We start from the raw sequence: 27,999 nt of genomic DNA on the forward strand, positions 1-27,999 counted from the left end.
GCTGGGATTACAGGCGTGAGCCACCACAGCGGGCCAGCTCTACTTTTTTTTTTGTACCCACTAACCATCCCCACCTTCCGCCACAAGCCTCTACTACCAGCCTCTCGTAACCATCCTTCTAGTCTCTAAGTCCATGAGTTCACTTATTTTGACTTTTACATCCCACAAATAAGTGAGAACATGCGATGTTTGTGGTTTTGTGCCTGGTTTATTTCACTAACATCATGATTCCAGTTCCATCCATGTCATTGCAAATGGCAGGATCTCATTCTTTTTTGATGGCTGCATAGTACTCCTTTGTATATAAATACCACATTTTCTTTTTCCATTCTTCTGTTGATGGACACTCAGATTTCTTCCAAATCTTGGCTGTTGTGAACAGTGGTGCAGTAAACATGTCAGTGCAGGTATCTCTTCAATGTACAAATTTCCTTTCTTTGGGGTATATGTCCAGCAGTGGGATTGCTGGATCATATGGTAGCTCCATTTTTAGTTTCGTGAGGAACCTCCAAACTGTTTTCCATAGTGGGTGTAGTAATTTATGTTCCCACCAATAGCGTACAAGAGTTCCCTTCACATCCTTGCCAGCATTTGTGTTTTGTGTGTGTTTGTTTGTTTGAGACAGAGTTTCGCTCTGTTTGCCCAGGCTGGAGTGCAATGGCGCGATCTCGGCTCACTGCAACCTCCGCCTCCCAGGTTCAAGAGATTCTCCTGCCTCAGCCTCCCGAGTAGCTGGGATTACAGGCATGTGCCACCACCCCGGCTAATTTTGTATTTTTAGTAGAGACGGGGTTTCTCCATGTTGGTCAGGCTGGTCTTGAACTCCCAACCTCAGTCACCTGCCTCGGCCTCCCAAAGTGCTGGGATTACAAGCGTGAGCCACCGCGCCCGGCCTAGCATTTGTTATGTATATCACAGTTTAAAAAAATAATGTAATATACCAAAAACGATTGAGTTGTCGGAAAAAAAAAAAAAAAAAAAAAAACAACTTAAGTGTACCAGAATTTATGCAGCTGAACATGAACTGTCTAGTTTGTGTTTTTTGGTTTTGTTTTTGTTTTTTTTTTTTTTGAGACAGGGTGTCACTCTGTCACCCAGGCTGCAGTTCAGTGGCATGATCTCGGCTCACTGCAACCTCCACCTCCCAGGTTCAAGCCTCTGCCTCCCGAGTAGCTAGGATTTACAGGCGCAGCCGTGCATTGAAAGTGATGGTAAAAACCACAATTACTTTTGCACCAACCTAATACCATCCCACCAGTGTCCCACAGCCGCACCCCACTTGTGGCTAAGCTTTCTCTCGGCAGCTGTTTAAACGTTTTTCCTCTATCCAATAATTCTGCTGAGGGCTGCAAGCACTGGGCTTTTGTTTTCTGTGGCAGGAGCGGTTCTGCTCTCGATGTTTTTTTTTTTTTTTTTGAGACGGAGTCTCGCTCTGTCGCCCAGGCTGGAGTGCAGTGGCGCGATCTCGGCTCACTGCAAGCTCCGCCTCCCGGGTTCACGCCATTCTCCTGCCTCAGCCTCCCGAGTAGCTGGGACTACAGGCGCCCACAACCGCGCCCGGCTAATTTTTTGTATTTTTAGTAGAGACGGGGTTTCACCGTGGTCTCGATCTCCTGACCTTGTGATCCGCCCGCCTCGGCCTCCCAAAGTGCTGGGATTACAGGCGTGAGCCACTGCGCCCGGCGGTTCTGCTCTCAAAAGGGAAGGATGTCCCAGGCAACTTTAGGGATATGGGTTTAAAAAAAAAAAAATTAAAAAGGGAAGGCTTAGGTGGGTTAGTTCTGTAATCCCAGCACTTTGGGAGGCTGAGGCATGAGGATCGCTTGGGTCCGAGAGTTCAAGACCAGCCTGGGCAATGGAATGAGACCTATCTCTGCAAAAAAATAAAGAAAATTAGCTGGGCACAGTGATGCGTACCCGTAGCCCCAGCTACTCAGGAGGCTGAAGTAGGAGAGTTGCTTGAGCCCAGAAGGCTGAGGCTGCAGTGAGCTGAGACCACAGCAGTGCACTGCAGCCTGGGTGACAGAGTGAGACAGTCTCTAAAAAAAAAAAAAAAAAGTAAAGGAGGGTGGGGAGGGAAAAGAGAGAGAGAAAGAAAAAAAAGGAAGAAAAAAGGAAGGCAGGAAGGAAGGGAGGGAGGGAGGGAAAGAAAAAAAGTGAAAAAAGAAAAGGAAGGAAAGAAGGAAGGAAGGAGGAAGGGAGGGAAGGAAGGAAAAGGAAGGGAGTGAAGGAGAAGAGGGAAGGAAGGAGGGAGGGAGGGAAGGAGGGAGGGAAGAAAGGAAAGAAGGGAGGGAGGGAAGGAAGGGAGGGAAGGAGGGAGGCAGGGAGGGCGGGAAAGAAGGAGGGAGGCAGAGAGGGAGGGAGAGAAGGAAGGAAGAAGGGAGGAAGGGAAAGACAGGGAGGGAAGGAAGGAAGGAAAGAAAGGGAGGGAGGCAAGGAATGAGGGAAGGAGAGGAGGGAATGAGGTAGGGAGGGAAGGAAGGAGGGAGGCAGGGAGGGAGGGAGGGAAGGAAGGGGGGAGGAAGGGAAAGAGGGAAGGAGGGAGAGAGGGAAGGAGGGAGGGAGAAAGGGAAAGTGGAAGGGGAGGCAGGGAGGGAGGGAAGGAGGGAGGCAGGGAGGGAGGGAAGGAAGGGGGGAGGAAGGGAAAGAGGGAGGGAAGGAAAGAGGGAAGGAGGGAGAGAGGGAAGGAGGGAGGGAGGGAGAAAGGGAAAGTGGGAGGGGAGGCAGGGAGGGAGAAAGGAAAAGTGGGAGGGGAGGCAGGGAGGGAGGGAAGGAGGGAGGGAAGGAGGCAGGGAGGGAGGAAAGGGAAGAGATAACACCAGGACCCGCTGTTAACCAAAGGGAAAGGGGCGAAGCAAGTCTGTACGGCTCAAGAAGGGAGGCCCACAACACCTAGTTATTGTTACCTGGAGACAAATGTGCAATGATCTGATCCCAGCTGGGGCGGACAAGGAGAAAACAGACCAGCAACCCAATGCACTATCGGTGGCCTTTGAAAGACCTGACCCCCAGTCACCAGTTTAGATCCCTTCCCAGGGGAAGTGAAACTCCTCTCCTTTTTGGTTATGGGGCGAGTCCCCTTAATTGCTCTACTGCCTTTTTCTGATCTATTCCAGAAAACATCTTGAGTATGGACTCGCTCTGTCACCCCAGGCTGGAGAGAAGTGGTGCGATCATAGCTCCTGGTGCGCCGCCATACCCGGATAATTTTTATAATATTTTGTAGAGACCGGGTCTTGCCATGTTGGCCAGGCTGGTCTTGAACTCCTGGGCTCGATCCTCCTGCCTCAGCCTCCCAAAGTGCTGGGATTACAGGTGTGAGCCACCCTGCCAGACCCCTACTTTATTTACTGCCCCTAGGGTAACAGCGTGTCAACCTTGATGCTATCACACAAATTATAGACTGAGAGGCATATAGCATTCTTGCCTGTTCCGGAGGGCTGCCTCTCATTGTCTTGCTGGAACACACATCCTCTTTCCCTATGACAGGCAAGCCCTGGGTCTGGACAACAACAGTGCAGAGATCTACCCCTCTCCAAGCTGTGCAAGACCAGACTTCTTGGCTGGGTGCTGTGGCTCACGCCTGTAATCCCAACACTTTGAGAGGCTAAGGTGGGATCACCTGAGGTTAGGAGTTCAAAACCAGCCTGGCCAACATGGTGAAACCCAGTCTCTACTAAAACTACAAATATTAGCTGGATGTGGTGGCAGGTGCCTGTGATCCCAGCTACTAGGGAGGGTCAGACAGGAGAGTCGCTGGAACCCGGGAGGCAGAGGGAGCGGTGAGCGGAGATCATGCTACTGCACTCCAGCCTGGGTGACAGAGTGAGACTCCATCTCCAAAAAAAAAAAAGACCACACTTCCGTCTGTAAGATCATTTTGCATATGAGGCCCTTTTACAGACCATTCCCCTCCAGCACCTACCAGTGCCCAAGCTCGTGAAGGAAGCAGGGAGCTAGAACAGAGCAAGTGTGCTGGGTGCAATGGCTCACACCTGTAATCCCAGCACTTTGGGAGGCTAAGGCGAGAGGATCGCTTTAGCCCAGGAGTTCAAGACCAGCCTGGGCAATACAGTGAGACCCCATCACTACAAAGTTTTAAAATGAGCCAGGCATGGTGGCGTGTGCCTGTAGTTCCACCTTCAGGTGAGGCAGAGGTGACAGGATCATTTGAGCCTGGGAGTTGGAGGCTGCAGTGAGCTATGATCTTGCCACTGCACTCCAGCCTGGGTGACAGAGCAACACCCTGTCAAAAACAATACAAAACAAAACAAAAAACCAGAACAGACTAGGTGCAGTGTAATCCCAGCACTTTGGGAGACTGAGCAGGCAGATCACTTGAATCCAGGAGTTTAAGACCAGCCTGTCCAACATGGTGAAACCCCGTCTCTACTAAAAGTATAAAAAATTAACCGGGCGGAGTGGCAGGTGCCGGTAATTCCAACTACTCAGGAGGCTGAGGCAGAAGAATCGCTTGAACCCGAGAGGCAGAGTTTGCAGTGAGCTGAGATCGCCCCACTGCACTCCAGCCAGGGTGACCAAGCAAGACCCCATCTAAAAAAAAAAAAGAAGAAAGAAAAAGAACAGTAGGTAACCCCTGTCCAGGTGCATAGTCTGGGGCTGGAGGGAAGCTGATGCACGCTTGTTCCCATTGTGTGAGGAGGAGCCAGGCAGGGAGTCCCAGCGAGGAAGCCAGGCTTTGGGGTCTGGGTTCAAATCCAGCTTCAGCTCCGTAAGCCTCTGTCTTCTTACCGGTTACCGTGGGAAGGAAACGTGGTCCTGAATCCAGTGCACTTGCCATTGCTGGATGGAATAAGGGAGGGTGGCGGTTGCTTGCACAGGCACAGATTTGGGCATCTGATGGCCCTAGCTTCAGTCCTAGTCCGGCCACAGAGGGAGGCAGGGTGAGCTCCTCTCACGGAAGCCTGCGGGAACTCTCAGAACCAGCCCCTGGAGCATGTGCTACCCTCCTGCTCCACGAGGTGGCAGCAGCGGGCCCAGCCTCTTGTCTCAGCGGCCACCTCTCCTGGCCTGGCCGGGACACCGCCGCCAAGGCTGAAAGAGAAACCTAGCCCCAAGCTGAGAGTGGAACCCCAGAGCCAGGGTCCTGGGCCTAGAGTCGTCCAGAACTGGGGGTTCAGGTTCTGAAATGCCAGACATTTAGGAGCTGGAGGACTGTCATGCTCTTGCCTGGTGTCTCCAGCAGGTGGGATAGACACCAGATTCAATGGGACCAGTCTCAGTGGCCTCACGCCTGTAATCCCAGCACTTTGGGAGACTGAGGATGGAGGATCGCTTAAGGCCAGGAGTTCAAGACCAGCCTGGGCAACATAGCAAGACCGTCTCTGCAAAAAAAAAAAAAAAAAAATTAGCTGGGCGTGGTGGCACGCACCTGGGGTTCTAGCTAACTCTGGAGGCTGAGGTGGGAGGATCATCTGAGTCTGGGAGGCAGAGGTTGCAGGGAGCTGAGATTGCACCACTGCTCTCCAGCCTGGGTGACCAGGTGTGACCCCATCTTAAAATAAATAAATAAATAAATATAAAGGGGAAAGAACAGTAGGTAACCCCTGTCCAGGTGCATAGTCTGGGGCTGGAGGGAAACTGATGCAAGCTTGTTCCCATTGTGTGAGGAGGAGCCAGACAGGGGGTCCCAGCAAGGAAGCCAGGCTTTGGGATCTGGGTTGAAATCCAACTTCACCTCCGGACCGAGTGAGACCCTGTCTCAAGAAAGAAAGAAGAGAGCAAGGAATAGAGACAGAGGGTCAGACAGCAAGAGTCTCAGAGGATGAGACAGACACAGAGGCAAAGGACGAGGGACACGGGTGGGCAGGGCAGGGACAGAGAGACCCCTGCAGAGGCCACGAGGGCAGGGCAGGTGGAATAAGTGACCGAAGACAGGTGGAGGAGTGGATGGCACACGTGTCAGAGGCTGCGGATGGAGAGGGCGCTGAAGGGTGGGAGAAGGAAGGACAGCCAGCCCTGCTCCACCCCAGCCCTGCAGGTCTCATCACTCCACTGCACAGATGAGGCTCCTGGCATCAGGGGGTGCAGAGAATGGCTCACAGCACAGGCAGAGGGACCACAGCCCACTCCTGCCCAGCGCCGCTCCTGTGCCCAGCCCTGGGGTGGATACCGTGGCTGCCATCCACACAGATGTGAGGACTGAGTGAGACAGTTCCCTGTGGAGCCCAGGACGCTCTGGCACCTGAGGTCAATAAAGCCACATCCCGCAAGTGGGTGGAGTGCCTTGTGCTGTTGACCATTAAACAGCTGCCCAAGGCCATTGAGCTATTCATTAAATATTATTATTTTGATTTTTTTTTTTTTTTGATGGAGTCTCACTGTGTCGCCCAGGCTGGAGTGCAATGGCGCAATCTCGGCTCACTGCAACCTCCACCTCCTGGGCTCAAGTGATTCTTTTGCCTCAGCCTCCCGAGTAGCTGGGGCACCACCACACCCGGTTAATTTTTGTATTTTTAGTAGAGATGGGGTTTCACCATGTTGACCAGGCTGGTCTTGAACTCCTGACCTAAGCTGATCCACCTGCCTCAGCCTCCCGAAGTGTTGGGATTACAGGCTTGAGCCACCACACCCAGCCTATTTATTGTTTTTACAGACAGGGTCTTGCTCTGTCCCCCAGGCTGGAGTGCAGTGGCACGATCATGGCTAACTGCAGCCTCCAACTCTTGGGCTCAAGCAATCCTCCCATTTTGGCCTCCCAAAACACTGGGACTACAGGTGCGTGCCACCACACCCAGCTAATTAAAAAAATTGTATTAGAGATGGGGTCTCGCTCTGTTGTCCACGCTGGTCTCTAACTCCTGTTCTTAAGCAATCCTTCTGTCTTGGCCTCCAAAAGTGTTAGGATTACAGGTGCAAGCCACCACACCTGGCCTCTATCTCCCTGTTTCTTGCTGTCTCCCCATCTGTGTGTGTCTCTGACAGTCTGCGGCTCTCTTTCTCTCTGTGTATTTCTTTTTTTTTTTTTTTTTTTTTTTTTTTTTTGAGACGGAGTCTGGCTCTGTCGCCCAGGCTGGAGTACAGTGGCCGGATCTCAGCTCACTGCAAGCTCCGCCTCCCGGGTTCACGCCATTCTCCTGCCTCAGCCTCCCGCGTAGCTGGGACTACAGGCGCCCGCCACCTCGCCCGGCTAATTTTTTTTTGTATTTTTTAGTAGAGACGGGGTTTCACTGTGTTATCCAGGATGGTCTCGATCTCCTGACCTCGTGATCCGCCCGTCTCGGCCTCCCAAAGTGCTGGGATTACAGGCTTGAGCCACCGCGCCCGGCCATCTCTGTGTATTTCTGTGTGTCTCTCTCTGTGTCTCTTGGTCCATCTCATGCCCAGCTAATTTTTAAATTTTTTGTAGAGATGGGGTTTCACCATGTTGGCCAGGCTGGTCTTGAACTCCAGACCTCAGGTGATTCTCCCGCTTCAGCCTCCCAAAGTGTAGAGATTACAGACGTGAGCCACCATGCCTGGCCCATGGGTGTGAATTTCTGCCTGTGTGTGTTTTTTGGTTTGTTTGTTTTTTGGTTTTTTTTAGATGAAGTCTCACTCTGTCACCCAGGCTCGAGTGCAGTGGCCCGATCTCGGCTCACTGCAACCTCCGCCTCCCAGGTTCAAGCAATTCTCCTGCCTCAGCCTCCTGAGTAGCTGGGATTACAAGCACCTACCACCATGCCCGGCTAATTTTTGTATTTTTAGTACAGTTGGGGTTTCACCGCGTTGGTCAGGCTGGTTTCGAACCCTGACTTCATGATCTGCCTGCCTCGGCCTCCCAAAGTGCTGGGATTACAGGTGTGAGCCCCGTGCCCGGCCCATGGGTGTGAATGTCTGCCTGTGTGTGTCTCCATATCTGCCGTCTGCAGGAGTACCTCAGTTTCATTATCTTGTTCCCTCTCTGTTGGAGAGTATCTCTCTTCCTCTCTGTGTGACTTTTTGTGTTTGTGTGTTTAGTGTGTGTCCGTATTTTCCTGTTCTCTTTGTGTCTCTCTGCTCTCTGTGTCTCTCTCTCTTTTTCCTTCTGTTTTCTGAGACAGAGTCTCCCTCTGTCGCCCAGGCTAGAGTGCAGTGGTGTAATCTCGGCCCACTGCAACCTCCGCTTCTGAGATTCAAACGATTTTCCTGCCTCAGCCTCCTGAGTAGCTAGAATTACAGATGCACACCACCACACCCAGCTAATTTTGTATTTTTAGTAGAGACGGGGTTTCACCATGTTGGCCAGGCTGGTCTCGAACTCCTGACCTTAGGTGATCCACCCGCCTCGACCTCTCAAAGTGCTGGGATTACAGGCGTGAGCCACCTCACCCGGCCCTATCTCTCTTTCTTCTCTTTCTCGCTCTCATTTTGTTTCTCTTCTCTCTCTCTGTCCTCTCTCTCTCTCCCTCCCCCTCTGTCTCTCTCTTCCCCCACCTCTTTCTCCCCCTCTCTTCTCTCTCCCACCCCCTCTGTCTCTCTCTCTCCTCTCTCTTTTTCCCTCTCTCTCTCTCCCACCCCCTTCCCCTATCTCCCCTCCCTCCCCTGCCCCCCCCACCCGGTTCATAGCTGAGCCTGTCCGGCAGAGCAGCGGATGTACAGATGATTCAGTGGCTGGCAGGAAGCCCGCCCTGCCCGCCCGCCAGTGTCAGTGGTGTTGGCATCAGCTCGGGCAGGTGTGCGGGCTCAGGATGGGACGGCCGCGGTGAGGAGCCCTGGACTCTCAGGTAAGCCTTTCCCAGAGGTGCCTCAGTCCTTAGGCTGTCCCCCATCCCCCAGGAGCTCCTGGCCCCACTGGGTGGGGTGGGAAGAAGCCTGGATGCCTGGCACCCCCTCCCGCAGTGCCACTCCCGCCCTGGCACCAGATCCTGTGGCACTTCAGGAATCAGTTTGTTTCTGGGCTTCTGGCCACTCTCCTGCCCTCACCTTCCCCTGTCTAGGCTGCACAGCCTTGGGACATCCCAGGGTGGTCCCATCATTGCCAGAGACTGGTGAAGGGCAGCCGAGAGCCAAAACAGTGGCTGCCCTGGCCTGGGAGCCTCGGTTTCCTCATCCATGAAATGGGACTGTAACCCCCTATACAGGTCAGGGAAAAACGGTGAGATACAGACCAGGGCCCAGGTCCTGCCCCAGGTCAGGTGGAGAACCCCCACTGCCTCCCTGCCCAGCCCCCTGCCTGGCCCTCAGCTCTGTCCCTGGGACTAGGGCTGCTCAGGCCCCTGCTGCACCCGCCCGCCTCCCCCCATCCCAGCCAGCCTCATTTGAAGCCCAAAGTTATTTGGAAAAAGCAACAGGACCAGCCTGGCACGGTGACTCACACCTGTTATCCCAGCATTTGGGGAGGCCAAGGCGGGAGGATCATTTGAAGTCAGGAGCTGGAGACCAGCCTGGGCAACATAGTAAGACTCCCATCACTTAAAAAAAAAAACCAATAAAATTAAAAACTAAATGAAAAAAACCAACAGACACCAGAGCAGAGTTCAGTGGATAAAGCTGTCCGGGGCTTCAAGCCAGGCCGCCCCCTCCCCCACCCCAGTGTCCGCAGCCGCAGCTCGGCTGGGGGAACAGGCAGGGTGGTCTCGAGTGTCCTCCAGCCCAGCCCCGAGAGCTTCCCCGAAGCCGGCTCTTGGCAATCTTTGTTCATATGAAAACTGCCCACTTCCCTTTAGTGCTATTTTGGCCTCTGCAGAACTGTGGTCTGTGGCAGCCCCCACTCCCCACCCCGCCCAGCCCTGCTGGCCCCTGGGGGCCTTAGAGGGCCCACCCTCCGCTCCCACCACCTCCCCCCACCTGCTTTCAGAACCTACATGGAAGAGTGAAAGAGCGAGACAGAGACACACGCAGAGAGGGAGACAGAGACAGAGACACAGAGACACGGAGACAGCAGAGAAGTTTTATTTTTTTAATTTTTTTAAACGGAGTCTCACTCTGTCATCCAGGCTGGAGTGCAGTGGTGTGATCTCGGCTCACTACAACCTCCACCTCCTGGGTTCAAGCAGTTCTCCTGCCTTACCCTTCCACGTAGCTGGGAGTACAGGCACGTGCCACCACACTTGGCTAATTTTTTATTTTTTATTTCTTTTTTATTTTTTGAAGATGGAGTCTTGCTCTGTCGCCCAGGCTGGAGTGCAGTGGCGCGATCTCGGCTCACTGCAAGCTCCGCCTCCTGGGTTCACACCACTCTCCTGCCTCAGTCTCCCGAGTAGCTGGGACTACAGGCACCCGCCGCTACACCTGGCTAATTTTTTTGTATTTTTAGTAGAGACGGGGTTTCACCATGTTAGCCAGGATGGTTTCGATCTCCTGACCTCGTGATCTGCCCGCCTCGGCCTCCCAAAGTGCTGGGATTACAGGCGTGAGCCACTGTGCTCAGCCTAATTTTTTTATTTTTAGTAGAGACAGGGTTTCACCATGTTGGCCAGGCTGGTCTTGAACTCCTGACCTCAGGTGATTTGCCCACCTCAGCCTCCCAAAGTGTTGGGATTACAGGCGTGAACCACCGCACCTGGCCAACAGCACAGGATGTATTCAGTCTGGGGGCAGACACACGACTGTTTGTTAAATTTTACTTTTTGTTTTTAGAGACGGGGTCTGGCTCTGTCACCCAGGCTGGAGTGCAGTGGTGCGATCTTGGCTCACTGCAGACTCCAACTCCCGGGCTCAAGTGATTGTCTTGCCTCAGTGTACTGAGTAGCTGGAACCACAGGCATGTACCATTGTGCCTGCCTAATTTTTTTCATTTTTTTGTAGAGACAGGGCCTTGTTACATTGTCTAGGCTAGTCTCGAACTCCTGGCCTCAAGTGATCCTCCAGTCTCGGCCTCCCAGTGTTGAGATTACAGGCGTGAACCACCACACCCAGCCTGATCCCATTTTATTTATTTATTTATTTATTTATTATTTTTGAGATGGAGTCTCACTCTGTCTCCCATGCCGGAGTGCACTGGCGTGATCTCAGCTCACTGCAACTCACCGCCTCCCGGGTTCAAGCAATTCTCATGCCTCGGCCTCCCAAGTAGCTGGAATTACAGGCTTGTGCCACCACGCCTGGCTAGTTTTTGTATTTCTAGTAGAAACAGGGTTTCACCACATTGGCCAGGCTAGTCTCAAACCCAAGTGATCCTCCCATCTCGGCCTCCCAAAGTATTGGAATTACAGGTGTGAGTCCCTGTACCCAGCCCGACCCCATTTTATAGATGAGAAAACTGAGGCTGGGGGCTCTCAGGCGCAGGCTAGATTTGGTCCCATGAGCCCTCCCCCAAGACAAGGTGCTCCAACCTCACAAGCCTGAGATGAACTTGGGCCATGATGGAGGGGTTGGGGGTGCACCCTGGGTTGGGGACACTGAGGCAAGGTGAGATTCAGGGAGGGAGAAGGGCAGTGCCCAGGCGGGCCATGGGGAGGAGAGAGCAGAGCTTTCCTTGGACAACCTCCCGGGGTGACGTGGGTCGTGCCAGTCACACGGCTTGGAAATTCACTTGTTCCCACTGACTCACTTGGCTTTTGGGGAGAGGCCCAGTGGCTTCTCTGTGATGGGCCCCTGACCGTGGCTCAGGGCCACATGGAAATTCCGCATCATCTTACCACGGGGATTTGGGAAGTCCAGAGAGGTCCTGAGACTTGTCCAAAGCCACCCAGCTTTCAAGGGGGACAGCCCAGGTCCTGGTGGGCCTCGGGGATCCCAAGGCAGGAGGTAGGCAGCCTGGAGCTCCTCTTTTTTTCTTTTTTTGAGATGGAGTTTCGTTTTTGTTGCCCAGCCTGGAGTGCAATGGTGGGATCTCGGCTCACTGCAACTTCCACCTCCCGGGTTCAAGCAATTCTCTGCCTCAGCCTCCTGAGTAGCTGGGATTACAGGCACCCACCACCACCATGCCTGGCTAATTTTTTGCATTTTTTTAGTAGAGACAGAGTTTCACCATCTTGGCCAGGCTGGTCTTGAACTCCTGACCTCATGATCCACCCGCCTCAGCCTCCCAAAGTGTTGGGATTATAGGCATGAGCCACCGTGCCTGGGCTTTTTTTTTTTTTTTTTCTTTTTTGAGATGGAGTCTTGCTCTGTTGCCCAGGCTGGGGTACAGTGGTGTGATCTCGGCCCACTGCAACCTCCGCCTCCCGGGTTCACGCGATTCTCTTGTCTCAGACTCCTGAGTAGCTGGGATTACAGGCGTAAGGCACCACACCTGGCTAATTTTTGTATTTTTAGTAGAGACAGGGTTTCACCATATTGGTCAGGCTAGTCTCGAACTCCTGACCTCATGATCTGCCCACCTTGGCCTCCCAAAGTGCTGGGATTATAGGCGTGAGCCACTGCACCCAGCTGGAGGGCCTCCTTTTAAGTCCTGTTTACTGCTCCAAGCCTCACCTTCCCCGGCTGTGGGATGGGGAGAAACCCTCCTCACTGGTGGCCAGGGCAGGAAGAACACTGGGGTGGGGGACAGTGGACACTCGGAAGTGTTGGCTCCACAAATGCCCACCATGCTCAACCCCTTCAGAGACCCCACCACCCTCAACTCTGTCCTTGGCCATCTCCAGGGGGCCAGGTCTCCTTATTATTATTTTTTGAAACAGTCTCGCTCTGTTGCCCAGATTGGAGTGCAGTGGCATGATCACAGCTCACTGCAGCCTCGATCTCCCTGGGTTCAAGCAATCCTCCTGCCTCAGTCTCCCAAGTAGCTGGGACCACAGGCATGCACCACCATGCCTGGAGATATATATATATATATATATATTTTTTTTTTTTTTTTTTTTTTTTTTTAGACGGAGTCTCGCTCTGTCGCCCAGGCTGGAGTGCAGTGGCCGGATCTCAGCTCACTGCAAGCTCCGCCTCCCGGGTTTACGCCATTCTCCTGCCTCAGCCTCCCAAGTAGCTGGGACTACAGGAGCCCGCCACCTCGCCTGGCTAGTTTTTTTTGTATTTTTTAGTAGAGACAGGGTTTCACCGTGTTAGCCAGGATTGTCTCGGTCTCCTGACCTCGTGATCCGCCCGTCTCGGCCTCCCAAAGTGCTGGGATTGCAGGCTTAAGCCACCGTGCCCGGCCTTTTTTTTTTTTTTTTTTTTTTGAGACGGAGTCTCGCTCTGTTGCCCAGGCTGGAGCACAGTGGCACGATCTCCGCTCACTGAAAGCTCCGCCTCCCGGTTTCATGCCATTCTCCTGCCTCAGCCTCCTGAGTAGCTGGGACTACAGGTGACCCTGCCTCAGCCTCCTGAGTAGCTGGGACTACAGGTGCCCACCATCATGCCCAGCTAATTTTTTTGTATTTTTAGTAGAGACGGGGGTCTCACCGTGTTACCCAGGATGGTCTCGATCTCCTGACCTCGGGATCCGCCCGCGTCGGCCTCCCAAAGTGTTGGGATTACAGGCGTGAGCCACCGCGCCTGGCCTTTTTTGTATTTTTTTTTTTGTAGAGACAGAATTTCACCATGTTGCCCAGGCTAGTCTCAAGCTCTTGACCTCAATCAATCCTCCCTGCCTCAGCTTCCCAAAGTGCTGGGATGAAAGGCGTGAGCCACCGCGCCTGGCCCGGGTCTGTTTCTAGTTGCAACAGCTATTGGAAGCCCATTGGAGAGGGCCACACTTCCATTCACCAGGCCACAGTGGGTGGTGTGCGTGTGTTTTGCTGAGGCCTGGTCATCACGCCGTGGCTCCGAGGCTGGGACCAGCCACAGACCAAGAAGCTGGCCAGGTGCCAGCCGGGGATTCAGGGCTCCCTCTGAATATCCTGTCTTCAGCCCAGCCTTGGCATCCCAGCCAATTTCATCCCAGCCCCCTGCAGCAGTGCGCTAGGGCCCCATCCCTCTGCGGATCACCTTTCTCCACCTCATGCTGTTGGGCCACCTCCTCCAAGAAGCCTTCCCCAACCTCCCTCCTCCCAGCTCCCACCACAGGCAGAATCTGGGTTTGCAGTTGTTTCAGGAATGGAAGCCCCATTCCCAGGTCCTGGGGGGACCCCAAGGCAGGAGGTAGGCAGAGAGGGGTCCTGGGAAGCATAGAGGAGCCCTGAGTTGCTCCGGGGTGGGCAAGGGCCTCCGGGTGCTTCTGTGTGAGTGGTGGCCACAGACTGTCACCTCCAGGAGCCAGAGGGGGTTTACTGGAGGCAACCCACTGTGGGTTGATGGGCAGAGCCAGGGTTGGGGACAGGACACTGGGGCCTGAATCTCGTCTTTCCACTTAGCAGACGTGAGTTCTCTGGCCTCAGTTTCTCGATTTGTGAAATGCAGTGAACCTCGTCTTCAAAGGGCAGTTGTCTGGATTAAGCGAGGCTGTGTGTAGGGCTGTGTGTGTGCACATGGGGCCATCTTGTGGGCCACCAGAACCTTCCAGCACTTATCAAGGGTGAAGACGGCCCCTGGGGCAGAGGTGTTGGTTTGGGGTCACATGGAGTGAACGGGACTGGTTCTGTCCCTGCCCAGTGCAGGAGCGGGGAGCGAGGTGGTGTTTCTGCAGCCTGGGCTCCGGTATGAGGTTGTCCGAGCACATGCGGGTGTAGGGTGGGATTCCTGAAAAAGGGGCCCCTTGCTCACGGGCACCTCCCATTTCAGCATCACAGGAGGCAACACCAGGAACCGACATGAGCTCAGGGACTGAACTGCTGTGGCCCGGAGCAGCGCTGCTGGTGCTGTTGGGCGTGGCAGCCAGCTTGTGTGTGCGCTGCTCACGCCCAGGTAGGCGGGGGTCCCGGGAGCATGATGGGGAGAAGGCGTGGATGGTGGATCTCAGAGACCGTCTCAGGCCCAGACGTGGCTGTGGTCAGAAGGGGTGGTCAGATGAACCTCATGATTAAGCCCTGAACCCCTAAACTGCCCCCTGAAGACAATGGTGAGGTGCACCTGTGGGCTTTGGTTTTGCCAGGTCAACTGCGATATCGGGCCAGAGAAATTGCCCCAGACAAGGGAGGGGAGGCGAGGTTGCCTGTGGCATCCACTTTTCCAGCCTCTCCTCTTCTTTTTTTTTTTTTTTTTTTTTTGAGACGGAGTCTCGCTCTGTCGCCCAGGCTGGAGTGCAGTGGCGCGATCTCGGCTCACTGCAAGCTCCGCCTCCCGGGTTCACGCCATTCTCCTGCCTCAGCCTCCCGAGTAGCTGGGACTACAGGCGCCCACAACCGCGCCCGGCTAATTTTTTGTATTTTTAGTAGAGACGGGGTTTCACCGTGGTCTCGATCTCCTGACCTTGTGATCCTCCCGCCTCGGCCTCCCAAAGTGCTGGGATTACAGGCGTGAGCCACCGCGCCCGGCGCCTCTCCTCTTCTAAAAGAGGGTGAGCAAATACAGGTTTTTTTGTTGTTGTTGTTTTTGTTTTTTGAGACAGAGCCTTGCTCTCCCAGGCTGGAGGGCAGTGGCGTAATCTCGGCTCACTGCAACCTCTGCCTCTCGGGTTCAAGCGATTCTCTTGCCTCAGCCCCCTGAGTAGCTGGGACCACAGGTGCCCGCCACCACACCCGGCTAATTTTTGTGTTTTTAGTAGAGACGGGGTTTCTCCCATGTTGGCCAGGCTGGTCTCGAACTGCTGACCTCAGGTGATCCTCCTGCCTCGGCCTCCCAAAGTGCTGGGATTATAGGAGTGAGCCACCACACCCCGTCCCAAATACTCTTTAATGTCAGGTGGCCGGTGATGATTGACAGTTTGGCCCCCAAGTCCTGTCTGAGTCCTGCTGGGAGACAAGACATGGCGGGGGGTGTCTGACCTCATTTCGCAGCTGCTCCCAGACCCTTTGCTAATCCTGGCCTGTTCTTGCAGGTGCAAAGCGGTCAGAGAAAATCTACCAGCAGAGAAGTTTGTGAGTTGCCTCGATGTCCCTAGCCTGGTGTATTCACGTGCCCTGGGCATGGGCGTCCCCAAGGGAATTCCTGGTACCCCCGTCCTTCACCCCTTCACTCACACCTCCTCCGTGCCAGGCTCTAGCGGGTTCCTAGCCATCAGAGAAGGGAGAGGAAGTGCCCGGAGGCTGTTCAGGCCCTGCTGCATCTTGGGTTGTGGAGGGCTTTGAGAGGCGGGGATGCCTGGGCTGTGGGGCTAGCCACTCTTCAGTTTTCCTGTGAACCCCTCTAGAAGTCCAGGCATCTGGCCAGGCGCGATGGTTCACGCCTGTAATCCCAGCACTTTGGGAGACCGAGGCAGGTGGATCACCTGAGGTCAGGAGTTCGAGACCAGCCTGGCCAACGTGGTGAAACCCTGTCTCTACTAAAATACAAAAATTAGCCGGGCATGGTGGTGGGTGCCTGTACTCCCAGCTACTCTGGAGGCTGAGGCAGGAGTATCACTTGAACCCAGGAGACGGAGGTTGCAGAGAACTGAGATTGTGCCACTGCACTCTAGCCTGGGCGAAAAAGCGAGATTCCATCTCAGAAAAAAAAAAAAAAAGAAAAAGAAAAAAAGAAAAGAAAAAAAAAAGAAGTCCAGGCACCTGTGTCTTCAGGCTCCCTTTGACCCCAATCCCCCAGGGCTAGTCCGCTCTCCCCCTGCAATGCAAGAGACAGAGACCCCAGCACAGGGTGAAATGTGAACGTTGTTGGAGTCTCCCCTGGGAGAAGCTGCTGGAGCTCTGGGGAGGATGTGGGCAAGTCCCTTGGGGAACCAGGGAAGGACTGTGAGAAAGACCCAGGGAAGGGCAGTGGGTTCGACACTGCAGGCTAGGGCTAAAACCCAAAACAGCCTGGGTACATGGGCAGTAGCCACAGGTGTCCTTTAAGAGAATGACTTGCTGTGGGCCCAGGAGACCTTGGAGGTCCACGTGCACCCCCGAGCAGCCACTCATGACCCACACACGCACGCCACACATCCTTCCTCATTTCCTTTTGCAACTGAAAAACCACAGTGAGATTTGAAAATAGAATCTTCCCATCTTTGCTCAATGTGGGCCAGGGCTAGACCTTTCTGGGTCTTTCTGGCCACGTGGCTCTCTGGCCTGCCTGCAACCTCCCCCGATGCCCCCCACGCCCTTGACTCCTCGGACACTTCCCCCCTCCCCTCTTCTCTCAGGACCTGCCCACCCCCGGCCCCCCGATTGATCTTAGAGCCACAGAGGGTCAGGGCCAGACTCAGGGTCTCCATGTGGGAGGTGGAAGGGGAGCTGTTCGGTCCCCTCCCTGGAATGCCTTTGCCTGCCTCTCCATCTGTCACCTCGGTTGGGCTCAGTCCCACCAGTCTGCATGAAGTGACTGCTGTGAGCACAGGCTCCGTTCCTCTGTTGCTTCTCCCAGGAAGCCACATCTGACTCTCTCCTGTGGATTTAGGGTATCTCTCCTAAATCAGGTCACCCTGAGCCCCAGTCTTCCAGGAGTTTGGAAGGCTGGGCCAGGTACCCATTCTGGTTCAGAGGAGGAGCCACCAAACCTGCTTTAATAATGAGCCAATCCACTCCATCACCTGTAATGGTGGCTTCCATTTTCAAGAGCAGCTCATGGTCCAAGATGGCAGCTGGGGCGCCGGCCCTCATCTCTGCATTCCCAGCAGCAGGAAGAAAGAATGAACAAGGATACAAAGGGTGTCTCCCAGTTGCCAGTGCCCCCCTTTAAAAAGATTTATTGGAAATATCAACAACCTTGGCTTGAATCTCATAGACCAGAGCTTAATCCATGGCCACACTTTGGTGCAAGGAAGGCTAGGAATAGTCTTATTTCTTTCTTTATTTATTTAGAGATGGAGTCACATTTACTCTGTTGTTCTGGCTGGAGTGCAGTAGAATGATCTTGGCTCACTGCAACCTCTACCTCCTGGCTTCAAGTGATTCTCCTGTCTCAGCCTCCCGAGTAGCTGGGAATGCAGGCATGCGCCACCATAACCAGCTAATTTATGTATTTTTAGTAGAGACGGGGTTTCCCCATGTTGGTCAGGCTGGTCTTGAACTCCCGACCTCAGGTGATCCGCCTGCCTTGGCCTCCCAAAGCCCTGGGATTACAGGCGTGAGCCACCGCACCGGGCCTCGAGCGTGTGCTTTTTTAAGGAATTGCAAACACTCCTGGGACCAGCAGGTGGGAAGCAGCCTCTTTGTCACTCCTGGCTGAAATGTTTTACCCCAAGTCACTGCTGGATTCCTCATCACCTGCCTTCATTCACCCTCATGCCCCAGAATCTCAGGACTGCCACCTCAGCCCTGTCCACAGATCCCTCCTGACCCGTCTCCAGGGGCCTGGGACCCCCCGGCAGGATGTGGCCCTGTTGAGGCCACGTCAGGGATGGGTCTGGCTGAGAGCCAGGCTCTAGCCCAGGACCCTGTGTGAGGGGTGGGCACCCAGTGCACAGAGGGGCCAGAGAATGGGGGTAGCAGGGGGAGCTGTGAGGCCTGAAAGGACAGCGGTTCCTCCCCTCTGTCACCCTGGTTCGTCCCTCTGCTCTCCCTCCTCGTCCCTGCCTGTCCCTCTCTCCTGTCCCTGTGTCCTTGGACTGTGGGAGGCCAGGCCCAGGCTCAGCACAGCCCATGCATTTCCAGGCGTGAGGACCAACAGAGCTTCACAGGGTCCTGGACCTACTCCTGTGAGTCTCCAAGGGCCCCCGGGCTGGGCTCTGGGTTGGGGGTGTCCCTAGCAGGTTCTCTCGGTCCCCATTGCCGTAAGACCATGGCCAGGCCTGATGTGGGGGGATGATGGGGTGAGGGGGCTGGGCTAGCCTGGAGGCCCAGCCAACACCCCACTTCTTGCCCTTTGCAGTGGTCGGGCAGGCATGGCCAGGACCCCTGGAGGACACGGCACCCACAAGGTAGGTCACAGCCCCCCAGGAAGTGACAAGAAGGAAAGTCCTGTAGGTCCCTACCTGGTGAGCCCAGGTCAAGACCTCCCTCCCTCCCTGGGCCCCAGAGCTCCAGGGCTCAGCTATGAAGGCCCCAGCAGGGGTATAGGGGATGTATCCTGGGGGGCATCTCCGCTACGGCCCCTCCTTCAACCCGCTCCTTCCCCCTCCCTGCAGGAAGGACAAGCTGTTGCAATTCTCCCCAGGCCTGGAGGGTGAGTGGCACAAGGCAGGGACAGGGACAGGCCTAGCCAAGCTGGGACTAAGACAGGCAAACACCCCGTGGGCCAGGCGTCGTGCAGTGGGGGCTGTGGGGCTAGGCGAGACCTCCCCAGGAGAGACACACAGGCTGGGGCAGGGCGGGCTCCTGGAATCGGCCTGGCAGGGGGAGGGTGCACACTTGCACATGCCCCACTGAGGGGACAGGGAGCACTGCAAAGGCTCAGACACGGGAAATAGCTTGCCCTGCCTTGGGCTGCAGCGCCGAGCTGGGTGGAAAGCAGGGGCCAGGGGAGAGAGCGATGAGCTGGGCCTTTCTTCCAGATCCAGCATCTTGCAGGTACCAGAACTTCAGCAAAGGTAGGTGGGCTGCTGGGGAAAGGGGGAGGCCACAGTGGGGGCCACAGCCCATGGGCTCAGGCCCGATTCTCGCCTCCTCCCGCAGGAAGCAGACACGGGTCGGAGGAAGGCTACATGTGAGTGACCTTGGTCCTGTCCCCCTGCCTCACCTCTCCCCCTGCCCCACCTGCCTGCCACAGCCCTGGGCTTCCTGGTCCAGGAACCACCCTCTTGCACTAGAACAAGGCATCCAGGTTCCCCTCCTTCTCCTGACAGGCAGGCATTGGGTGACACTGTTGTCTCTCAGGTGACCCTGGCTTTGTGGGACCGGACTTGGCCCTGCTCTGGGACACAGGGTGTCGGGGTGGGGGATGGAGACTCATTCAGCATCACCCAGTCAAAGACAAGCTACAGGACACCCAGAACCCCTCCAGGGTGTTGCATCATCTCACAGATGGGCAAACTACGGGGACTGGCCTAAGGTCACAAAGCAAGGTGGCTCACCAGGTGCGGTGGTTCATGCCTGCAATCCCGGGACTTTTGGAGGCTGAGGCAGGCAGACCACCTGAGGCCAGGGGTTCAAGACCAGCCTGGCCAACATGGTGAAACCCTGTCTCTACTGAAAATAATTAGCCAGGCATGGTGGTGCGTGCCTGTAATCCCAGCTACTTGGGAGGCTGAGGCAGGAGAATCGCTTGAACCTGGGAGGCTGAGGTTGCAGTGAGCCGAGATCATGCCATTGCACTCCGGCCTGGATGACAGAGACTCTGCCTCAAAAAAAAAAACAAAACACACACACAGAAAAAAGGTGGCTCCAACCAGGCAGCTGGCCACGCCCTCCAGCCCCCTGGTGGCTCAGGGGTCCCAGGAAGTGGGGGTGGAGGAATCAGAGAGGAGATCCTGGCAGACCCCCATGACGAGCAATGGTGGGAGCAGCCCTGGCCTCACCGTCCCCCTACAGAGCCCCCCAACTTGACCTCCAGCCTGCCCTGAAACCTGTGCTGTGTATGTTCTCTTGGCCAGAGACCCCATTGCCATGGAGTATTACAACTGGGGGCGGTTCCGGAAGCCCCCGGAAGGTGAGGTGAAGGACAAAGCCGGTGGGGGGGGAGGAAGTAGAGTGGGAGCTCGGGGCAGAAGCCACACCTCCAGCAGGAGAGGACGCTGGGCCTGGGTTCAGGTGAACTGGCAAAGCCGGCTGGGTGGACTGAAGGAGGCTGGTGCTGCAGGCAGGGGCCAAGGAGGGCTAGGGGGCAGGTGGGTCAGCGTGGGAGCTGTGGACACAGGCGTGGGAGAGAGGAGTGGGTCACAGGGGCAGGGAACTAGAGGGCTGGCTCGGGGAGGTCGGGGGAGGCCAGGTCCTTGTGAACGAGGACTGAGCATCTCCTCCTGAGCCCAGAAGGTACCCGGGACGGTGATCCCTGCAGGCTCTGAGGCCACCAGAACCTTGGTCCCTGAATGCCTTTGCTTTATTTTTTATTTATTTATTTATTTATTTTTTTTTTTTGAGACGGAGTCTCACGCTGTTGCCCAGGCTGGAGTGCAGTGGTGCGATCTCGGCTCACTGCAAGCTCCGCCTCCTGGGTTCACGCCATTCTCCTGCCTCAGCCTCCTGAGTAGCTAGGACTACAGGCGCCCGCCACCGCGCCCGGCTAATTTTTTGTATTTTTAGTAGAGACGGGGTTTCACTGTGGTCTCGATCTCCTGACCTTGTGATCCGCCCGCCTCGGCCTCCCAAAGTGCTGGGATTACAGGCTTGAGCCACCGCGCCCGGCCGCCTTTGCTTTATAGAAAGGGCAACTGAGAGGCTGGGCACGGTGGCTCACGCCTGTAATCCCAGCACTTTGGGAGGCCAAGGTGAGTGGATCACCTGAGGTCAGGAGTTCAAGACCAGTGTGGCCAACATGCTGAAACCCAGTCTCTACAAAAATACAAAAAAAAAAAAAAAAAAAAAAAATTAGCCGGGCATGGTGGTGCATGCCTGTAATCTCAGCTAGTCAGGAGGCTGAGACAAGAGAATCGCTTGAACCTGGGAGGCAGAAGCTGCAGTGAGCTAAAATCATGCTGTTGTACTCCAGCCTGGGCAACAGAGCAAGACTCCATCTCAAAAAAAAAAAAAAGGGCAACTGAGGACTCAGGGTGGGAGGAGCCTGCTGAGAGGTGCATGGGCCCGGGGCTTGAATCCAGCTGCCTGACCTGGCTCCTGCCTGGACCATGCTGGGTAGGTGTTGGGGGGTCCTCTTCTGCCCCCACCACTGCCACCTCCATTTTTTTTTTTTTTTTTTTTTTTTTTTTTTTTGAGACAGAGCCTTGCTCTGTCACCCAGGCTGAGTGCAATGGCACGATCTTGGTACACTGCAACCTCCACCTCCCAGGTTCAAGCGATTCTCCTGCATCAGCCTCCCAAGTAGCTGGGATTACAGGCGCCCACCACCACGCCTGGCTCATTTTTTGTATTTCTGGTAGTGACGGGGTTTCACCGTATTGACCAGGCCGGTCTTCAACTCCTGATCTCAGGTGATCCGCTCGCCTCAGCCTCCCAAAGTGCTGGGATTACAGGCGTGAGCCACCCCACCAGGCCAGCACGGCTCAATTTCTTAGGACCCCAACATCACTGATGGATTTTGGGTGGGGCATCGGTCAGAGCCCAGCTTCCCCATTACAAGACCAAGATGGGGTGCCAGGCGCTGAGGTGCCACACTCAGCCTGGGTCCCCAAGCAAAGCGTCCCCAGCCTGCCCCGCCCTGTCTGGAAGAGTCCAGCCCCTCCCGGCAGTGGCTCTAGGGAAAGCTCCTGATTAGAGATGAGCCGTGAGACTGCCCCTGCCTCCCTCCCTCCTTCCAGCCACCCATCATGGGCCTGAATTGCAACCTTCCCCCAGAGTACCTCCTCCCAAGTGCATTTGGAGGGGATCTCAGAAGACAGAGAAGGAGGCTGGACACAGTGACTCACGTCTGTAATCCCAGCATTTTGGGAAGATGGCCTAAATTTAGGGGCTCGGGATCAGCCTGGGCAACACAGCGAGATCCTCTCTCTACAAAAAATTTTAAAAGTTAGCTGGGCACGGTGGTACGTGCCTGTAGTTCCAGCTACTCAGGAGGCTGAGGGGTAGGAGGATCGTTTGAGCCAGGAGTTGGAGGCTGCAGTGAGCTATAACTTTGCCAATGTCCTCCAGCCTGGGTGACAGAGCAGACACCATCTCAACAAGAAACAAAGAAGACAGAGAAGGAGCTCAGGGCTCAGGGAAAAGCCTACAGAGGCACCAGGCCAGCGCCCATTAGGAAGCTCATCCAGGAGAAGGCTTGAGGTCCCAGAGGACCCAGAGGGCTAGGGCTTGGCAGGAAAGGTCCCCTGCAAAGGGAAGGCAGGACAGAGGTGGAGGATGAGCCAGGTCTTGCAGGGCCTGCCCACACCCCCGTGCCTGCTCCTCTCTCTCCTACAGATGATGCCAATTCCTATGAGAATGTGCTCATTTGCAAGCAGAAAACCACAGAGCCAGGTGAGGTTGCCCAGCCAGGGGCAGGCTGGGGCCGGGAGCAGCAGGCCTCCTTGGCCCCTGCACTCCCCACTGCTCAAAGGCCGCCCCCACTTTGAAACCGAAGGCTCTCAGATCCCTGGGTACCTTTGGGTAGAGCCTTGCCCCTAGTATCCTCGGAGGAGGCTCTGTTGGCTCCTGGTGCCTCTGTGGGATGAGCCAAGGGGGGCCTATTCTCCCTCTCTGCAGTTGCCCAGCAGGACGGCACAGGTGGCCTCTGCAGAGGGGACCACATCCCGTCGCCGGCCCTGAAGACTGGCCCCACTTCTGGTCTCTGTCCCTCTGCCTCCCCGGAAGAAGAGGAGGAATCCGAGGATTATCAGAACTCAGCATCCATCCATCAGTGGCGCACGTCCAGGAGGGTCATGGGTAGGTGGCCAGAGGAGGATGCAGGGTGGCCCACTTAGGGCAGGCTTGAGGGACTGGCCTGGAAGCGCGGGCTGAAAGTGGGCTTCCCTCCAGCCAGTCCAGCTAACCCCGCAGTGATGCCTGGGTGCAGGGGCAGCTGCAGAGACCTTGAACCACACAGGACGGCCCTCGGCAGCCACCCAGCCTCTGGGGTGGGGTCAGGTCCTCCCGGGCAGGCCGCCCCGTCCAGCTGCATGCATAGAGTAACACGTTCACCTGCTCTCAGAGCAGGACGATCTTCGGCAAATCCCAGAGACGGGACAGACACACACTGCTAGGACCTGTCCGGCATGGCGTTTCCCGCAGGCTGTTTTGTGGAGTCTGGGGTCTGAGTCTGGGGGAATAGTTACGGGTGTCTCCACATGACCCACTCGATGACCTGTCTGCCCGCTGGTCCGCAGGGCAACTCCAGAGACAAGCCTCCCCTGGCCCGGTGGGAAGCCCAGACGAGGAGGAGGACGGGGAACCGGATTACGTGAACGGGGAGGTGGCGGCCACAGAAGCCTAGGGCAGACCAAGAAGAAAGGTACAGCCCCTGCTCTCCAGCTGCTGTAGGCCAAGGACTGGAGGTCTTGCCAGGCTGCAGGACCCCCAATCCAAGGGAACAGCCGAGAGTGTGGGTGGAGGGGCCATGGTGGGGGCTGCAGGATGCACCCATGGGTGCTCCAAGAGGGCAGCTTGGCGACTCTGTTCCTGTGTTCTGGCCAGGGGCATCAGGCAGGGAATTCTGGTGACTTCGGGGGCAAAGGATTAGGCACCGGGTGGGTCTCCCAACTCCACTGCATCCTCCTGGCTGCCACCTTGGACCAAGTGACAACCTCCCAGAAATTAGTTCCTCACATGGTGCCTCCCTCTCAGACAAGACATCCCACACACAGCCGGGCGTGGTGGCTCACGCCTGTAATCCCAGCACTTTGGGAGGCCGAGGCAGGCGGATCACCTAAGGTCAGGAGTTTGAGACCAGCCTGGCCAACATGGTGAAACTTCATCTCTACTAAAAACACAAAAGATGAGCCGGGCATGGTGGTGGGCGCCTGTAGTCCCAGTTACTTGGGAGGCTGAGGCAGGAGAATCATTTGAACCCTGGAGGCGGAGGTTGCAGTGAGCAGAGATCGCACCACTGTACTCCACCCTGGGCGACAGAGCGAGACTCCGTCTCAATAAACAAATAAAAAAACAGACCAGACATCGCACACAAAGCCTTAGCCCAGCAGGCACTCGGTCACTGCTGGAAACAGACAGGAGGCGGGGACACTGGAAAATGTAACGGTGGTTGAGACGCACTGAGGAGCCACCGCAGGCCAGTGAGATGGAGTGATGCTAAGTGTTCACACGTGCACCATCTCTTGGCACCCAAAGCCACAGAGCAGTGAAGCCACCTGCCCAAGGTCACATCTTGGAGTAAGGGGAGGAGGAGATGGAAGTCCCAGTGGTCAGACATCAGACATCAAAGCCCAGGCTGGGTCTACCGCTTGGGAAGCAGGATGGATCCCCAGAGGGCCTTGAAGGCCGCCCAGAGCCCCCACCTGGGAGACCCAGGCCGTCATCTCAGTGAACAGGCTGGAGGGTGGAAACCACATTGAACCCGGGCGGTCAAGACTCAGCCCCAGAGGCAGGTGCAGGAGTTTGAGCCGCGTGTGCAGAGCCCCACGTCATTCATTCAACCAGTATCCACTGGGCCCCTGCTATGGGCAAGTCCCGCTCTAGGTGCTGGGGACACCAACATAAAGAACAGGAAACCCCTGACCCCTTAGATCTTACGTTCTGGTGGGAGAGAGAAAACAGATAGGGCCGGACACAGTGGTCATGCCTATAAATCCTAGCACTTCGGGAGGCTGAGGCGGGAGGATCCTTTGAGCCTCTGAGTTTGAGGCCGGCCTGGGCAACATAGCAAGACCTCTGTTTCTACAAAAACTTTTTTTTTTTTTTTTTTTTTTAATGAGACAGAGTATCACTGTCACTCAGGCTGGAGTGCAGTGGCATGATCTCGGCTCACTGCAACCTCTGCCTCCTGGGTTCAAGTGATTCTCGTGCCTCAGCCTTCCAAGTAGCTGGGATTACAGGCACGCGCCACTATGTCCAGCCTCTACAAAAACTTTTAAAATTAGCCAGGCATGGTGGTGGATGCCCCAGAGTCCCACTGACTTGTGAGGCTGAGGTGGGAAGATCACTTGAGCCTGGGAGGTCAAGGTTGCAATGAGCCACGGTTGCTGCAGTGAGCTGTGGTCGCGCCACTGCACTCAAGCCTGGGCAACAGAGCAAGACCCCATCTCAAAAAACAAAACAATTTAAAAATTAGCTGGGCATAGTGGTATGTGCCTGTAGTCCCAGCTACTTGGGAGGCTGAGGCAGGAGGATCACTTGAGCCCAGAAGTTCAAGGCTACAGTGAGCTATGATGGTACCACTGTACTCCAGCCAGGATGACAGAATGAGACCCTGTCAAAAAAAAAAAAAAAATAGAAAGAAAACAGGTAAGAAGACATGGCATGTTCACTGGTGGTAAGTCCGACAGAGATAAACAAAACAGGGAAGCGGGGCAGGAAGTAGTGTGGGGCTGTGGGCACGATGGGGTGTTGCAATTTAAGGAAGGAGGCTAGAGAAGCCTTTCAGAGCTCCCTTCCTCACCCCATCTGGGGGAAGGGCATCCAGGCAGAGGGGACAACGGAGGCCCCAGGGTGGAATGATCCCCACAGGTCTGAGCAAAGCCGGGGTGGGGAGGAGCAGGTGAGGGGAAGCTAGTGGAGGTCGAGGCCGGAGGTGGGGAGGCTGACCAGGCAGGGCCAGCACTTGGGGTTTTACTGCATGAGATGGGAGGGAGGGAGGGAGACAGAAAGGTTGTTTTTTTCTTTTTTTTTCATTCCTGTGGCCCAGGCTGGAGTGCAACGGCACAATCTCAGCTCACTGCAACCTCCACCTCCTGCGTTCAAGCGATTCTCCTGCCTCAGCCTCCCGAGTAGCTAGGATTACAGAGATCTACCACCACGCCTGGCTAATTTTTTTGTATTTATTTTGTTTTTTGAGAAGGAGTCTCGCTCCGTCACCCAGGCTGGAGTGCAGTGGTGCGATCTCGGCTCACTGCAACCTCTGCTTCCTGGGTTCAGGTTTCTCCTGCCTCAGCCTCCCGAGTAGCTGGACTACAGGCACGTGCCACCACACCTGGCTAATTTTTTTTTTTTAGTAGAGATGGGGTTTCGCCATGTTGGTCAGGCTGGTCTCGAACTCCTGACCTCAGGGTCATTGGCCCACCTCAGCCTCCCAAAGTGCTGGGATTACAGGCGTAAGCCACCGCGCCCGGCCAATGGGAAGGTTTTGGACAAAAGACTGGCTGGATGTTTCTAATTCAATTTCTCTGGCTGTTGGGCAGACAAATGGGTACTGGGAGAGTGGGTACAGGAAGCCCAGGAAGGACCCAGGCACTGGTGCCATCTGGGCCAGGGGTGGCAGCAGTGGAGACAGGGGTGGGCAACATGGCGAAACGCTGTCTCCACATAATATACAAAAATTTGCCAGGTGTAGTGGTGCACACGTGTAGTCCCAGCTACTCGGAGGCTGAGGTGGGAGGATAGCTTGAGTCTAGGAGGTTGAGCTGCTGTGAGCTGCCCCAAACCAGTGGTTCTGGTTCTCAGGAACAAAATACGGATCAAGGCAAACCTCCTTCTACAAACTTTCCTCTTCATTTAAGGAGTCAAGGCGAAGAGGGACTATTGTGCTCATGGACCTGTCGCTGCTTTCCAAGGACCATTTCCCAGAGCTACTCAACTTTTAAGCCCCTGCCATGGTTGCTCCTGGAAGGAGAACCAGCCACCCTGAGGACCACATGGCCAGGTGCGCACAGCCCGGGAAAGGACAGTTACCCACAGGAGCTGCAGCCCTGCCACCAAGCCCTCTCCCAACCCAGGCTTTGTGGGGCAGGCACCTGGTACCGAGGGTAACCCGGCTCCTGGTATGGATGGATGCGTAGGATTTAGGATAAGCTGTCGCCCTGTCCCCATACCAAAACCATTGTCCAACACTGGTATCTGTGTCCTTTTGTGCTATGAATTTGGATTCCTAATTGCTATTGTTGGTTGCCGGGGTCTTAAAGGATTGATAAGCTTCTCCAGTTAACTTATAGAGGGGGAGCCATATTTAATATTCTGGATTTCAGAGTAGAGATTTCTGTGTTGTCTCCTAGAAAGCATTACATGTAGTTAATTTCAGCATCCTGGTTGGGCGGGGCCCTGGCTCTCTTCCCCTTTAGTGGGACCTCCCCTTTCTTTGGGCTTCAGTTCACTAAGGAAGAAATAAGGCTGTCGCCATCTTTATGCGCTTTCAGTGGAAATGTCATTTGCTATGGACAATAGTGCGTGAGAGTTTAGAGAAGCAGTGACCAGAACGGGGCAGAGTAGGTCTCCTCCATGGCCCAGAATCCTCCTCTGCTCCAGGGCTGGCCTCTGCAGAGCTGATTAGACAGTAATATGACTGTCTCATGGGAAGAGCAGGGGCCCAGAGGGACCTTCTGAGTCAGAAATGCTGCCAGAAAAAGTATCTCCTCCAACCAAAACATCTCAATAAAACCATTTTAGTTGAAAAGCAGTGATTATCCTGTGTCTCCTTTCCCCTGCTTCAGGTAAAAAACCTTTTATAAAAATACAAAAATGGAGCCGGGCGCGGTGGCTCAAGCCTGTAATCCCAGCACTTCTGGGAGGCCGAGATGGGTGGATCACGAGGTCAGGAGATCGAGACCATCCTGGCTAATACGGTGAAACACCGTCTCTACTAAAAAATACAAAAAACTAGCTGGGCGAGGTGGTGGGC

General features: G+C 55.2%; 1 protein-coding gene across 2 annotated transcripts; it reads left to right on the forward strand.

Annotated features, from left to right (window-relative positions):
* Nucleotides 1–8,570: 8,570 nt before the first annotated feature.
* On the forward strand, nt 8,571–27,774 carry LAT2 (linker for activation of T cells family member 2). Of its 2 annotated transcripts, XM_005549385.5 has the most exons (13): nt 8,571–8,705; nt 14,518–14,640; nt 15,713–15,752; nt 18,405–18,448; nt 18,622–18,670; nt 18,878–18,915; nt 19,244–19,279; nt 19,365–19,395; nt 20,282–20,337; nt 22,701–22,757; nt 22,983–23,162; nt 23,603–23,727; nt 26,885–27,774. In XM_005549385.5, the coding sequence occupies exons 2-12, from the start codon at nt 14,547–14,549 to the stop codon at nt 23,707–23,709; spliced, it is 732 nt and encodes a 243-aa protein (XP_005549442.3). In that variant the 5' UTR covers nt 8,571–8,705; nt 14,518–14,546; the 3' UTR covers nt 23,710–23,727; nt 26,885–27,774. The 2 variants fall into 2 exon arrangements, with proteins under 2 accessions (XP_005549442.3, XP_073890874.1); XM_074034773.1 differs by lacking the exon at nt 15,713–15,752.
* The last annotated feature ends 225 nt before the right edge of the window (nt 27,775–27,999 follow it).

This window comes from Macaca fascicularis, chromosome 3 (assembly GCF_037993035.2).
Source record: "Macaca fascicularis isolate 582-1 chromosome 3, T2T-MFA8v1.1".
In the NCBI taxonomy this organism is placed as follows: Eukaryota; Metazoa; Chordata; class Mammalia; order Primates; family Cercopithecidae; genus Macaca; species Macaca fascicularis.

Bases quoted from the DNA above. Each gene is read 5' to 3' on its own strand.
- LAT2 (XM_005549385.5), top strand. From the start codon at position 14,547: ATGAGCTCAGGGACTGAACTGCTGTGGCCCGGAGCAGCGCTGCTGGTG. The intron at 15,753-18,404 runs GTGAGTTGCCTC...ATGCATTTCCAG, and splicing joins ATCTACCAGCAGAGAAGTTT to GCGTGAGGACCAACAGAGCT. The intron at 19,280-19,364 runs GTAGGTGGGCTG...CTCCTCCCGCAG, and splicing joins GTACCAGAACTTCAGCAAAG to GAAGCAGACACGGGTCGGAG.